Raw genomic sequence first — 15,210 nt, 5'->3', positions numbered from 1 at the left:
TCATAGCCTGTCACAAGCTTGCAAGCCTAATTCTGGCATCATCCAGTAGTTTGCACATTGCAAAATCTGTGCATTTCTTCCTGGCTGCCTCCAGCAGCTTGCAAACCTGTGCTTAATCAGACCTCCCCTCCCAGCAGCTCTCATTGCTCGGTTATCAGTGGAGTTGTAGGAATGGCTGCTCAGGCAGGCTAAACACACAGGGTGGAAAGGAGAGGAGGGGAAAAGCAATCACATTTTTTCTTTAAACTGTAGTTGAGATATTGCATTCTCACCTTGACTGAACCTGCATTGGAAGCACTTTCTGTCTCACCAGGTCAGAGATCTTTGGCTCTCTGCAGGCTAGAAAAAATACAATGTTGCACAGTACTTTTCCACATTCACAGCTCAAGTGTTAACGGTTCATAGACATTTCCACTCTTTCCTCTCCCTTGCTATAGTGGACTGGATTAAGAGGCAGTAAGTTACGTGCATTAAAATAAAGACAGGCCCTAAAACATAAAGCCTTGGAAAAATACTTTCCTCGCAGATCACCAGATCTGCACCCATTGGAAGGAGCTGCAGAGTCTGATTCAAAGAACACCTCAGAGTTACCTGAATATGCACAAAATAACAAAAAGGAGATTCAGGGTTTCTAATTTTGCACATTCAGTTTATTTACTTTAAGAGCAGGATAAAATATTCAGGTTTATCAGTTCAAATAAGTCTGCCAGGATCTCCTTCCTGCTGCACACAGTAGAAGAAAAGGAATCTTGCAGGATGGATTTTATCTGTATGCCTCAGCACTTGTGTTCTGTGGGATTTAACAATATCTAGCTCTTTGTGATTACTGTATATGTTAACCTTTATGTCACTATCAAAGTTAACATCAGTAAAGATGCTTTCCACAAATGATTATCATCAATAAAGATGCTTTCCACAGACGATTACACGCTTCAGGGAGAGAGTATTTCCATCTAAAGTAACAGAATAAAGCATATTCCCCAGGGGCTAGACATATTTCTTTATATTATCATTACTTTAGTTAAAAAAAAATAATCCATTAAAATATGTGTCAAACAATTGCTTTGGGAAAATGAATTTGGCAGTTCCCCAGACCAAATTCATTCATTCATTCAGGCTTTCAGACATGCTTAGAGTAGCTCTAGGTCAACAGCATAATTCCCTTTCTAGCGAAGTATTTAAAGATGTGTTTCAGTGTTTTGATGAATACAGATAGTTCAGGCATGTCCTCAAGCAGTTTTCTGAACCAAACCTTCAAGGCTGCAATCTACAGGCTTGGCCTTTTGCACTCATGACTGGTCCCATTGACTTAAAAGGATTGTGAGGGAAGAGCTGAGCCCTACGACAGCAACTCTGATAAGACAATTATTTCCTTCTATTTCAATTCCTTCCTGATCTTCTTTCATTTTTATCTTACGTGGGTTTGATCCTAGAATGAAGGTAATAAGGGTCTTAGGGAACATTCCTTTCCATGTTTAAAGATGGAAACATCTTCTGGAATCACTGGCATCTTCTCTGGCTGAGTTTAGCAGCCAGCAGAGCTGGCAAACTACCAATCTCAGTATCAGGTGTCAGTCAGATGGTTTATTCTTAGCAAAAATGATTGTTTGGCGAGTGTAAATTATATAAACAAAATCCAGTAAAACCATAGCAGCTTTTGTGAACTGTGGTAAAAAAGACTGTAAACTACCTTTTATGCAGATTGGCTGCTTCCCTGACCATTCTCCATCATCTTGGCAGGTCCTCTGTTCATTCCCACTAAGAACATAGGAGTTGTTACAAAAGAAAGCAATGACTGTGCCATTTTTTGCATAGCGTCCGTTCAAGAGCCCAGTGTCTTCTACTACTCTTCTGTAGCCATTGAGTGGGCCACCAGGATCTGAGCAGTTTTTTTCATCTAGAACTAATGATAGGGGGAAAAAAATAGTAACCATTTTATCAGGTTCACAACATTATTTTCACCCATCAGATTGCTTGGTACAATCTACGCTTTATTAAAGATGCCTTTTCAAGACCTATCTGGGATCGCTGTCTTCAAAAAGATCAAATATTAAAGAAGAAATAATAATATACAGATGTCTTTATAATACACACTTTAGTCTTCACTGAAAAAGTAGGATTCTCAAATTGTTAAAAAGACCTTAAAACGTAACTGACAATACTGAAAAAGAACCTTGATGTTACATGATGTTAATGTCCCATTAACATTGACAGGGCTACTTTAAGAGCATAAAAGGATGCACTTAAACTATTTGCAGGAAACAGGCCCTTGGCATTCTTTTCCCTTTTCTGTACTTTCAATATTTCACTGGACTTGGATAATAAAACTAGACTACTTAATTTTACTTTTATGTTTGGTTGCATTTTGGTTTCTTAGCACTGAGAGAGAGATCTCAATAATCCATGGAAATACAGGAATTGAAAGAGAACATATATATATATATATTTATTGATACTAAAAATTGAATATGGAAAGCTTACTCATGCTAGGTTCTGCCTATAAAACCTCTTTTACTTCCTCCTTCCCAATATTTTCCCCTTCTTTTTATGTGTTGTTGTGGTTTTTTTGCTCAATAAACTTAAATTTTTGGCCTAAATCTGGATGACAGTATTCCCTATCTGATGCTGATAAATGCTTTTCCCTATATTTTTCACTCCTCTGCTCTTTCTACTTAGCAACTGAAAAGGCACTTTCTTTTTTCCTTTGGATTTCATCTCAGTTTTCTTGTCAGGCTGACAGTAACACACAATTCTGTTTAATTCCTCTGTCTGATGTCTCATTGCATGATAACCAGTGACCATCTAGTTTAGACAGCTAGTGTTGGTGCTGCTCTGCTTATGAAGGGCTGAGAAGACTGAGACATATCAATTGACCAGAAATGACCTCTTCACGTCATTGCTTCAGACTCAGCTGCCTGCTGAGCCTCACTTCACCAAAGCACCAACAAAGCACTTAAATATTTATTTAAATCCCTGTGAAATGAGCACAGTAACAGTGCATAGCTATGGCCCTGTCCTGTACCCATATCGTCATGTCACCAGACAGAGCCCAGCTCAGCAAAGCATATAAGCACATAGCTAACCGTAACAGTGCAAGTTCAATGAAGAGCATAGGCTCTTAACATTGAGCATGTAATTCAAGCTAAGCATGTATTTCAGTGCTTTCTTTAACAACATTGGATTTTAGCAAATGCTGAAGGTTATATATGTACTTAAATACTTTTCCACATGAGTCATATTCAGTAAACAAAGAGGACGCCTGAACTTCCTCTCAACCAGGAGAAAGGGAGCAGCAGAACCCTGTCTCCTTTTAATTTGGCTCTATTTTTCTTCTCTGTACCTCACAGGCTCACTCACTTGTGAACCACAAGTGACTGATAACTTGATAGCAGATAAAGACCACAGGGAATCACCCACAGTATAATGCTTTATTTGTAAGTTGCTTTCTGCACTGATATCTAGCCTAGAGTCATCACCTGATGAGCAGAGTGCATGTTTCCAAATGTACCTAAGCTTGACCAAATAAGTCAACGAAGGCTTTCTCTTATTTCATCCTATGCCTATCAGTAATTTGAACAGTAATTCTCTTCTTCCCTAAGTGCAGGGTTGTGACTTTTTTGATGGATTAAAAACAAAGAGAAAACGTCTGGGAAGGAGAGACCCAAATTACACCACCTAGCACTTCAGTAACAGCCAAGTCTAGAGACAGATCTTTCGGTAGATCTTTAGCCAGGGACATCATGCAGCAGGGACTTTAGCACAATCCTGGTATTACATTACTGCAACTGGAGATGTTCTTTCTAGACAGAAGAATGCCTATTGCTTGCTCTTTCAGATGAACTTATATATGGCTGTTTCACAACACTCCCCCCCCACCAATTTACATCGTTTGCCACAACACACTTGTAAAAGCACTTTTCCAATTGACACAAATTATTTTGGAATATGGAAATAAAACTGTGCAATACAAAACAACTAAAGAAAAATCAAAAGTCTCTTTGGATGAGAAGAATGGGCTTGGAATTTCACAGCTGAATCAATGTGAATGGTAGGCATGCCAACTTGCACAGCCGGAATGAATGGAAGTTTCTCTTTTATCAATTTTTCTCTAGGATGAGAAATCTGTTGAAATAAGAGTCTAGTCTTCATGCAGTAAGCCCCTCATCACCTCCACAGAGTGCACCAGACTGCTGCAGAGAATGTATCAGAGGTACATAGTAATGAAGTTGTTATTCATTGTTGCACAATGTCCCTCACTTGGTTTTGGTCCTAGACATCTTCACTCTGTGTGTAAGAAGGATGTATGCCTAAAGTCTTTGAGGAAATTATTTTTCAGTCATTTGATGTTTCAGTCAGACCTTTATATAAGCAAGTCTTGCAGGCTTGGGCTCCAGCAGAGTAAAATAAGAATCCCTACTGCTTCTTAAAGACAGGAAGACAAAAGAACATCATGTTAAGCCACAGATCTACCAAATTTCAAGTGAGATTTGGATATTCTGGTTTCATGTGAATACATTGGCTGAAACATTTGATAAGAATCAAAACTTAAAGTGACCTTACCACATTCAGGATGATGTGTTGACCAAATCCCATCAAGCTGACAGTAGGCAACACGGCTGCCTTTTAAGCTGTAACCTGCGTTGCACTTGAAGTAAACCTGGGCCCCGTATTTAAAGTCATCTCCTTCCACAATACCATGAGCGGGAGCACCTGGAGTCCTACACATCACCACTGACAGTTCAGATATTTCAAAAAAATCCACTTTATTACAAAAACAGGACTGTGTTAGGATGATTCTTTATTTAGAACATTGAAAAACCAATTAAAATGGGCACAGGAGTCAGAATTACAAGACAGGTATATGCTGATCTTTAGAAAGTTGTTTAGACATCAGTTCTACACACACATATATGCCACTTATCAAAACATATCTAGATCCATTCAGTTCAATGGGTTTACTCAGAAGTGTGAAGTGATAATGTGTGTAAGTGTTTGTATCATTAGGGCTCATATGCTCAAAGTAGTAGTACTTGAAGCACTTTCCATTTTAACAGGGGTTTTGAATGAACTACCATGCTTGGTCAAGAAAAACTTTAGATCCTTAAAAGTCTTATACTGAATTTCTTTCAAATTCTTCTTTCCATTTTTAAATAGTTTTTCAGATAACCTCACTGAAATATTAAAGCATTGTTATTTGTGTAGATCAAACATTATCATAATGACACTAAAAAGGAACCTTGATATTTACCAAACTGTGACATTTACCCTTTCCACAGGGTTTGCTCTATTGGGAAAATACTTACAGACAATGGTCTATTTAACTACTGCAAGTAGTAAATATTAGATTAAACATAATTTAAGATTAAGCAAGATTTCTCTGAGCGCATCAAACCAGCCAGACCAAATCAGAACAAAGGTCCATCCAGCACAGAAACCTGTCTTCAACAGTGGTAAACAGTAGATTTGATGGAAGGAATATAAAAACAGAGCAAGCATATCGAATACTTTGCAGCAGCATTCAGCAATCTGGAGCTCAAGGACTACCTGAACTACAATGGTATTTTTGGTATAACATATCCTGGTGACTTATTTTTTCATCATTAATTTGTCTGAGTATTTTCTAAACTCAGCTACGTACTTTGTGTCTGCAATATCCTGTGGCAATAAGTTCTACAGACTGAGTGTTGTGTGAAAAATACACTGCCGCCTTTGGTTTGGTTTCTAGCCTGCCATCTGATAATTTCATTTGATGCTCTACTTTCTCTGTTATGAGAGACAGAGAACATCCATGCCCTATTCACCTTCTCGAAGTCACTTTTTAAGACCATTTTTCTGCATGTAGAAATTATATGTGTGTATTTCCGTATGTAGAAGTTGCAACAATGTAGGAAACACTGGTTTTAGTATCTACAGTTATCCATATCTCTGTGTGTCTCTGGCTTTGCCTGGCCATTCATTGTGGAAAACTGCCTAGGAAATGATTCAGTGCAAGAGTTAGATACGTGTTTGGGTTTTTAACCTAGGAGCTGTGGCTCTCCACTGAAGATAGATAGATGAAAGCTAAAGAGATCACCCCTACTTTATGCTTTTAGAATTTGACTTTTTCTGGTTTGCTTCATAGCTAGTTGCTTACTAACTTACAGTCAAATTTTGATCCTTAGACTTCCAGAGGAAAAACTTTTCTAAGGCTTCAGCCCTGTAATCCTTACACAGAACACACATGAATGCATCTATTTATATGGATTGTGGACCATTCAGTTATTCACATAAGGAAGAAATTCTTGAGTAACAGTCCTAAAGCAGCAGCATTCACAAGAACAAGTCTCCACAGAAATTCCCCTCAATTTACGGATTACTACAAACATCAAACAATGAGTCGGCAGAATCACTTGTGCATAGTAAGCACAAATCTTGGAAAGAAAAAACTAACGTTTAAGCATTAGAGAAGGGCCCAGACTCACTGCTTCAAATCAAAACACGTCCAGTTAGGGGAGTTCAGCATTTCCCCTAGGCTGTAAGTGTTCTGCATCAGTGTCATCTTTAGCAAAAGAATAATGATAGAAATTCAACAAAATTCATTCCTAGCCCTTGACATTTCTCATGTGAAATATAGGCACACATACAAATACATGCATATATAGATGCATATGTGTATACACAAGCACATACATAAATGAAATGGAAATAGTGGGAGCACAGATTTTCTAGGTGTTTTAAATTCTCAGAACACTTGTCTTCCCAGTCATGACCTTTGTATTCACTCCCCCCATGTCTTTCTCTGAACAGCAATTCATTTCACTACATTTACATTTCTCTCTTTCAATGTAAATTCACACTCAGCTTGTCAAATGAGAAAAGAAGATGGTTGATTAGAAACATCTGTGCACCACTCAGAGTTCTCCTTTTTATCATAAACACAGGTTTTCTGTTTTGCTTGTGGTCCAGTTCAGCTCTGCAGAACAAATATTTTGGTGCTTTTGTGTTCTAGGTCCACCCTGGAAAAAATGTCACCAAGCTACACTTACTTTTTTTTCCACAAACTGTTAAGTATTTGTTCTTGTTCAGTCTCCTAAGTGATTCAGATATTTAGTTTCTAGCCCTTTTGATTTGCTCTGGTTGCCAGACTTTCTTTAGATTCTCTGTGCCAGTGTGACCCAGATGCAACAACTCTGGTTTTATTTGTGATGTAAATTCAGTGTTTCATTCACAGATTCATTTAGTACTGGAACTATGGCCTAGAGTAGAGGATGTGGAGGCAGAAGGTCATGAGATCTAATGATAGCTATAAAACTGTGGCCATGGGTAAATTGCTTCATCTGCTGTATCTAACAAATGAGAGCACCCCTTTCCTCACAGGGATGTTATAAGCATTAGCTCATACCCACTTGTGTCACAGAGTCACTGTGGGGTTTCTCTGATGGCAAAACAGCTAAGTATTATTAACAGATGTGTCCCTTTTGTTACCCATGCCTTTATCTACTGGTTGTCTGTTCTCTTGTTACACAGGAACTTCCCTCATGGTCTGTTCCGTTCTTTAAACTTTGTCACTGGAAGCACAGCCACTCATTCTATTTTTTCTTTGGATCATTTTCTAAGTTCATTCTTTCTCTCTACAAATTAAATGTGGTTTTGAATCTTGAGATGTTCCCTGCATCTCAGTACCACAGCTGAGCTCTCTGTTTTCAGCTATATTATCTAGCCTGAGAGTCACATACAGTTACTCCAGTACCTGCCTCTACTGCTTTGGTTTGAGCTCTACAGCTTTTTTCCCTCTTCAGTTTAACTTGCCTTTTATCCCTTTCGCTTAATATGTTTCAGGCAGCTCTTCTGCACCTTTTTCCTTTATTTGTGAACACTTCAGGCAATGGAGTTTTGAACAGTTATTGTGACGGAAATCCTAGCCCCTGTGTGCTTCATCTGACTCTCTCTTATCTTTTTTGTGGATAGCTTGCCATCAAGAGTGCAAATTTGACTTCTTACATTTCTCAGAATGTGCACTATATTCCATTGAATTTTAGGACAGCCTCCTTTGTTTGAAATATTGAAGTCTTTCAACATTCTCTCCTGGTGTAAGACTATATCCAACTCACCAACAGATGTTTCTCAGAAGTCAAAAATAAAGGAAAAGAACATTTTGTAAATGTCATTCATACCTAGCTCTGCCCTTACCCTCTGGATACACACACTAGCCATAAAATCCAACCACTGAGCTGACCCAATTCTCTTCAGTTTCTAAGCTCTCTAAGATATTTGATATGATTTCAGATTCCCTTGCCTAGGCAGGATGGGCCTGATCCTGCCATCTACTGAGTATTTCTGAATATCAGTCCTTCCTTTCTGCGTGGTCCAGCTTTCACAGTCATGCGGGCTGGATCCCCCTCACAGCCCTCACCCACCCACAGCCATGCCCATCCCACCTTGTATCCATTCCCAGCTAGACCTGTGCCTGGTCTAGCCTGACTGCTCCAGCAGAGACTGGTCTGTGAGCTGTTTGGACAGCACTTCCTTGGGAAGCACATGGTGGGCTGGTCAGGAGCACTCCATGGGCTTGAACTGTTCCTAGGCCACTAGTTAGACTGCTCTGCTCCACGTGAAATAAATGATTCCCACTGCCCTGTGACTCTGGCTTTCTACCTTTAAGGTGTCTTAGGCATGTGTCATCTGTGCTGTGTTTGGCTATAGCATTACTTGTCCTTAGCAAAATGAGAGAGGAAGGAGTAGGAAAATCTGCCTTGATAACCCATGGGAGGACTTTCTCACTGACACAGCAGTGGTTAAAGAAAGAACTGGCATCCATAGTCTTACCCAACTTAAAGGCCTTATCAACATTTCCCCAGTGTTAGTGAAATGCCCTCTGAATAGAAGTCACTGCCGAGCTTTTCACAGTATTCATACCTTACTTTTTCTCTCATTGCACTTTGCAAAGCAGACAGAGGAAGCAGCAAAAGACAAGGTAGAGAGCTTCAGACAGAATTATCTGTGAAATGTACCATGAAGTCAGCAATACTGACCCCAAACTCTAAGGTTTGAGACAACCCTGCCAAAATGGGACTAAGAGTGTCAGGATTTCAGGTTGCAGTGCTTGGTCTCTGCACCTTTCTCTCCACAAACAGAAGACCAAAGCCACCAGGAACCCAGAAATTCAACTAGGTGGCTGCAAAATTCAACTATGAGATGGTAATGGACAGCCAAATATGAAAGACATTCATTCAAGGTCTGCCAAAAAAAGTCTGAGCAACCCAGAGACTTCATGAGGGTCAGGCTGATCCCATTCTTCGTGCCATGTGTCATCACACCTATAAAGATTCTGGTGAATTTATATCTAGAAAAAAATAGGAAAACTGGACAGATTTCAAGGAAAGGTGAAACTAATGTTAGGGAAATATAATCTTGAGAGTGACTAAGAGCTAAGAATGAGCACCTGGTCATGCAAAAGCTAAAAACTACAATAATCTAAAAACTAAAACCAGAAAGGATACAGTAACATGTTTAAAGGAAGATGAAGAGCTATATACAGGCAGGATAAAATTAAGAACGGGAGAATTCTTACTCAAGAAAAACTCTAGAAAAGTCTCCTTGACAAATGTTTGAAAGGCATAGTAGGATGTAAGTGGAAATCATATGAGTCTCATCATTTGAAAATTGAAACTCCATCTAAAAAATAAGCTAGAACAGACTTTGGGGAGAATAGGGAGGCACTAGCAAGCCCATTATGAGCTGAGAGATTTTTTTCGTTTTAATTTTTCCATATTTTGCTACACAATGTTGTTCCTGGGAAGTTCCACAACTAATCTATACAGGTAACCCTTGTCACTTTAGGGTCTGAGGTGAGTTTTGGCCTGATACAGCTCTGTACAGTTTATAAGAAAGCAAAGTAGGAAGGTATAAGACAAGGTAGCTACAGGCACCTCTGGCAGAAATGCTCAATTGTGACAGCCCAGTTGTTAAAGAGAGAAAACCTGAGCTGCCTCAATGTCTATATAACAAACTCACACATTCCCAATAAAACTTATTACCCTTCTTGCCTCTTACTTTGGCATCTTGGAAAAGAGAAAATAATTCTTCTGTCCCATATGAAACATTAAAATGGCTCCACATTTCACAGACAACTTTCTGCAATCTGAGAAACTAGAGGAGCAGTAAGTTCCTGAATTTTTAAGTAAAATGTTCCATTATTAATAATAACAGTGCAAATTCCTCTCCCTTTTAAATTATATGTGAGACATTCCTCAGATCTGAATTATCTGCCATTTAGAAATAGTTTTCATGCTCATTTTATCACCAGTGAGATAAATTAGATGATCTCTTGAGCTACACTTTTCTCTCTTCAATGTCCTTCAAATCCTGCCTGATGGAATTAATAATTTGTTTTTGTCCCAGGGTCCCTTCATTAAATGAACACCATTTTTTTCTGCTGCCTTCCTCTCACCCACTTGCTTGTTAAATAATATATACCTCCTCACACATATCATACATTATCTCTAAATTCTGCACAACCTTTCAATAATACATTGCATGCCTGAAATAAATCTCATTTCTCATTGCTGGTACTAATAAAAGGCTTACATTTCCATTTTCATCCCCCCCTGAAATATTAGGTGCAAGAGCTTGTAATTGTATAGAGTTTTGTTCTTAATTTGCTTACAGAATTTTTTAATACTGCTACTGCTAAAGAAATTTATCTTGTTGCATATCCCCAAGTCAGAGTTGGCTTTCAGGCTGACCAGTGCTAATGTATATAGCACATTTTGACTCTCTAGTAGTGGCTCTGAGGAACATTTTTCTATGTACTTGTAATATTGCTTTTGCATAAGGTATGCTGGCATGCTCAGTGGAGGCCAAACACTGAAAATGGCCACAGAAACTGCACTTGGTAACAAGTAGGGGAGTAGAGCAGCTTTTGCTGTTATAAATCCTAGCATATATCTTCTGCAGCAAGAGCAAGCTATGGACTTGCCTTGGGACCCCCTGTGGCACCATCCTAGCCAAACCAGTCTAATGACTGTCAGAGAAAGCCTGATAGAGGCTGAAACTGAAGAAATTTAAATAACTATCATCAGAAAGAGGACATTTTCTCAGGAGAAAGACTAAATGACACTTTTTTCTTCAGTGAATGCTATCATGACCCAGCACGCTGCTAAAAGCCACAGCAGCCCCTGAGCCAGAGAAATGCTGCGCAGGGAACCTCAGCATCAGGATTTTGGATCCAGAGCTTTGGGATTTCCTGGCTCCACGAAAGTGGCTGGCAAGTGTTCTGGAGCCAGAGAAGCTGGAAGGCCCAGAAATCACAGCTCCCAGATGCTGTTGCTGGAGGAAGCATAACATGCAGAGTATGTGGAAGTGATGGGTTTTTTTCTCTCTGATTAAGAAAATAATAATTAAAAAAAATTCCAGCAGAAAATATAAATTTATTTGAAAATTTACTGCTGTGAAACCATTCTAACAGAAAACTCCCAGCCAGCTCTACCTACATGCATTTCATGCAGCTCACTGATTTTTGCAGTCACTGACTATGGCCAAGCCTACTAAAGTCAGTAGTGGTAAGTCCCATTAGGTTCAACTTTTGGCCTGCAAGTCTCTGATTTGATCAAATTCTTTTTCTTGGTTTAACTTTTGTTTTGAGGGCAAGTCTGATTACATGACTACCTGAGTATCATTATATAACAATTCTTAAAGCTTATAAACTCTGTATTTGCAAAGTTTTTTTTATAAAATTGGTGTCTGTCTGCATTTTACTGCTGGGGAAGCTATAGCACGGAGATATCAAGTGATTTACCTGAAGGCAAACAGTGAGTGACTGGCAGAGCTAGGAATAGTCCTGTCATCTCCTGATATTCTTACTACTTTTACATTTAAACTGACCCAGCTTTGTGCAGAAATCAGCATTAAATAATTATACCATTATGTAATCCACACATTATTCTTAGCAGCAGTGTTTTGTACAAAGGTGATGGAGCCATATGGGAGCAGATAGTTCAGTGTGCCTGAACAGAAATCACAGGAGTTAAGGAGGGAACTAGCCATGAACAGCTTAGCAGTTACTGCTGGGTATTGTGATGCCCTTTGCAAAGCCCCAGGAGTAAAGAGCTTTTCTGAATTCAGACTTACAGAATTTGTTGTCTTCACTCATAACAGAGCTTATTTCTTTATCTTGGCCTATGAGCTCTGTCAGTCCATGTAAATCTCTGATACCATTTATTCCTACTTATCCCTTCTCTCCCCAGCGTGCAGCCACAAGGTGAGGACACCCCAGGTTCTCACAGGGTTTGCTGGCAGAAAAGAACGGATGTGGGGGAGGATTCAGATGGCTCTCCTGAGACATCATCCTTCTGCAGCTTGGCATAGCAGCCCAGAGATGGTTAATACCTAACACATAAGCCCACGGAGACTAACTTTAGCCAAAAGCATAAGGACATTGGCTGTCAAAATGCTTTTGGAATGGCTGTGTCCTCAAGGAGGGAATGAGGTGAGGGATCTCTGGAGGTTGTGGCTCAGAGTGCTCAGGAGAACTGCTTTTTTATTCCTTTTCATAAGCAGTGAGCAGGACGTTCAAGCAAGCATATGAGATTGGCAGTGGATTTGATGAAATAGCCCACCAGTATCAGAAGGCATCAGGCCATCCTGCCATCCTGAGGCAGGTGGCTCTGCACTCTCCTCTGCACAGGGCTGCCAGACCTTGATGTAACAGGTCACACACACTGTGAGGCAGGAGTCCTGACTCCAGACTTATGCTTTAGGAGTCCCAGCGTTCTTGTCTGGCTCCTGTCTGCCTTCAAGGTTCTCTGCATGCTGGGATCATGGGCACAACATAAGTCTGCTGTTAGCAAGAATGAATTCATGAGGTCCTGCAGCCTCATAGAAGCAAGCTGCATAAGTTGTGGTGGGAATGTCTTTCTCTCTGTGACACTGCTGACACTCTCTCTGAGCCTGCAATCATTTCAGCACAGGCTTTGTTTCTACAAGGAGCTCAATTCACAGTGATGGTACTTACACTCAGGAAACAGCCTGGCATCTTCTGATGCTGCTCTCAAGATCAACTCCGAGCTCAAGCTCTCCTGAATAAATGGTAGCAAACACTGCAGGATCCACCATAAGGACGTTAACCTTCTTGCCACCACCTCCCTGAACCTCCCACCTCTCCTACACTGGAGAGCGCTGCTGACTGGAAAGCCACACACTGACAAGCAGCCCAGCTGTTCTCCTTCAGACCCTGGCAAGAGCTGGATGTGAATGAGAGCCAGAGAGGCTCGATGGCATTAGCTTTGCTATGTGATCATCATTCTTCCCCACAGCAGGATCAGACTGCTGGGAGCTGAACCACTTTGGAGGACAGGTAGTCTTGGTCAGGACTTCCTGAAGAAAATGCTTTCCAGGGGTGGTGTGTGTTTACACGGGCCATGTCTGAGGGGGGCTGGTGATGTCTAGCATGCTCGCCTGTCTTCTTTGTTGCCCCTCAGAACTTTTAATTTTTGGAGCTGACAGGCTCTGCATTGAGGTGAAAAAAGAGTGTGGTTGCAACTTTTACAACCAGAAATTAGAAGGGTGTGAAAAAGCCAAGAGTGCTAGGGATTGGGTTGAAAGTTAATTTTTTTGAAGCAAGACTCTCAAAGCAGAGAACAAATACATGCAAACACTGCAGCAGATCCTGTACAGGAAAGGGCAAGGAAACCACTGTGATAAAAAGGTGGTCACAGTGACGACAGTGTTTTCTGGAATAAGGAGGCTCTTGGACCTTGAAGAACAAGAAATGCTCTGAACAGCTACAGCCACACACCCAAGCAGCGCTGCTCTGCTTGATCATGCCTGTCACCACAGACTCAGCAATGAGTGGGTGAGGCTTTAGGGGGGGGGTCTCAGAGGGACCTCCAACCTCTATGTTATCACAGGCACTTCTAGCTGGCAAGGCTAAGATACTAACAGCCAGCTCCACAAAGGTGTCCATGTCATGGTGATTTCAGTAGCTAAAAGAGCAAATAGGTGCCTAAATGTCACTTAGCCACTCACTTTCAGTACCAAATACAAGTCCTGGAGGGGTAACAAGGATTATTCCCCAAAAGTGCCCCCTCCCCCCCCTTCATTGCAGTAGCTTCCATTCAGGCTACTAGCAAGGGAGGATTTGGGGTAAACTATTTCTGCCCTCACTCACTTGTGTTTCAACAGAGAAGAAACTCTCCACCCTCCTTTGTGCCTCTCGTGATGCCCCAAGACACATTCTCCCAGCTCCATGCCCAGCTCCAGCCAAGCTTAGGCAGAAATGCTGGGACAGACAATTCACCACGAAGATTTTTAGCCTTAATTTATCCCCCATGAAAGAGTCCTGGAAGTTCAAATCTCCTCTCATTGTTGCATTTTGCCAGTCCTCACATTAATCCTGGAAATGTTAAAGGAAATCATAACAAGAGCAGCTGATCGATCAGCCAACCCCAAGTACCAGAGATAGTAGACTTCCAGTCCTGTTCTCTGGGCCTCTTTGCTTTTGCAGTGGTTCCACCAGCTAGGAATAATTACACAAAACTATGACATAATCCCTACTGAAATCCAAATCTTTTCATTCCCTTCCAGCCAATTGGAACTCACCCCTGATGTTTTCCAGCTCCCTGCTTCTGTGAATGAGACTGTATCCATGTGAAAATATGCTTGGATCACCCACTGTGATTTATTCATCTGGAGGCAATTTGGAGGTTGTTGCTTACAATTAGCCACTTGATCTTTATCAGCATTGTTCTTAGCCCTTAGAAAGCTGTGTCTCTGGATACAACCTTTCTGGTACTTGGATGGCCTATTTAATTACACAACTGGACCTGTTTGTGCATGGGATACTGGAGTGAGTGAAATCCTAATGATCCTCAACATTCACTTTCTCTATCAGTGGCAAGAACTAATATTGAGAATAAGTTCCCCAGTGTGTCCCTTGGAAAACATCACAATATCACACTGCAGAGGAGAGCACTATCTGCTCAGGGGGAAGATTGTAGGGCAACAGAGAAGCTGATATGCTCATTATTATACCAAATTATGAAGGAGAGTAAATCATCTTGAGGTGTTTAATTTTGGAGATGTCAGCTTTCCAGCTAAACAGGGACAAGCCCAGGCAATGCTGGAAGAGAAAGACAGTCTAAAGAAATGCATATTGCTTTGAAACAATGTTTGTGAATGTGCATTAACTGTAACAGGAAAACACCATTTAATGATACAGATTCACCCTAGCAT

At 40.6% G+C, this 15,210-nt stretch overlaps 1 protein-coding gene across 3 annotated transcripts in view; it reads right to left on the bottom strand.

Annotated features, from left to right (window-relative positions):
• The window catches only part of PAMR1 (peptidase domain containing associated with muscle regeneration 1), a 58,428-nt gene that overhangs the window by 6,519 nt on the left and 36,699 nt on the right, over positions 1 to 15,210 (bottom strand). For 2 of the 3 annotated variants that reach the window (XM_030005660.1, XM_030005674.1), the window contains 3 exons: positions 4,561 to 4,731; positions 1,691 to 1,903; positions 273 to 339 (listed from right to left, as the gene is read on the bottom strand). In XM_030005660.1, coding sequence (XP_029861520.1) covers positions 273 to 339; positions 1,691 to 1,903; positions 4,561 to 4,731 — 451 coding nt within the window. The remainder of the gene's footprint in view (positions 1 to 272; positions 340 to 1,690; positions 1,904 to 4,560; positions 4,732 to 15,210) is intronic. The other variant, XM_030005666.1, reaches the window with a different exon arrangement.

The sequence above is a fragment of the Aquila chrysaetos genome, chromosome 2 (genome assembly GCF_900496995.4).
Source record: "Aquila chrysaetos chrysaetos chromosome 2, bAquChr1.4, whole genome shotgun sequence".
Lineage (NCBI taxonomy): Eukaryota > Metazoa > Chordata > Aves > Accipitriformes > Accipitridae > Aquila > Aquila chrysaetos.
Note: the sequence above shows the minus strand (reverse complement) of the source record. Positions and strands in the feature narration are given on the sequence as shown.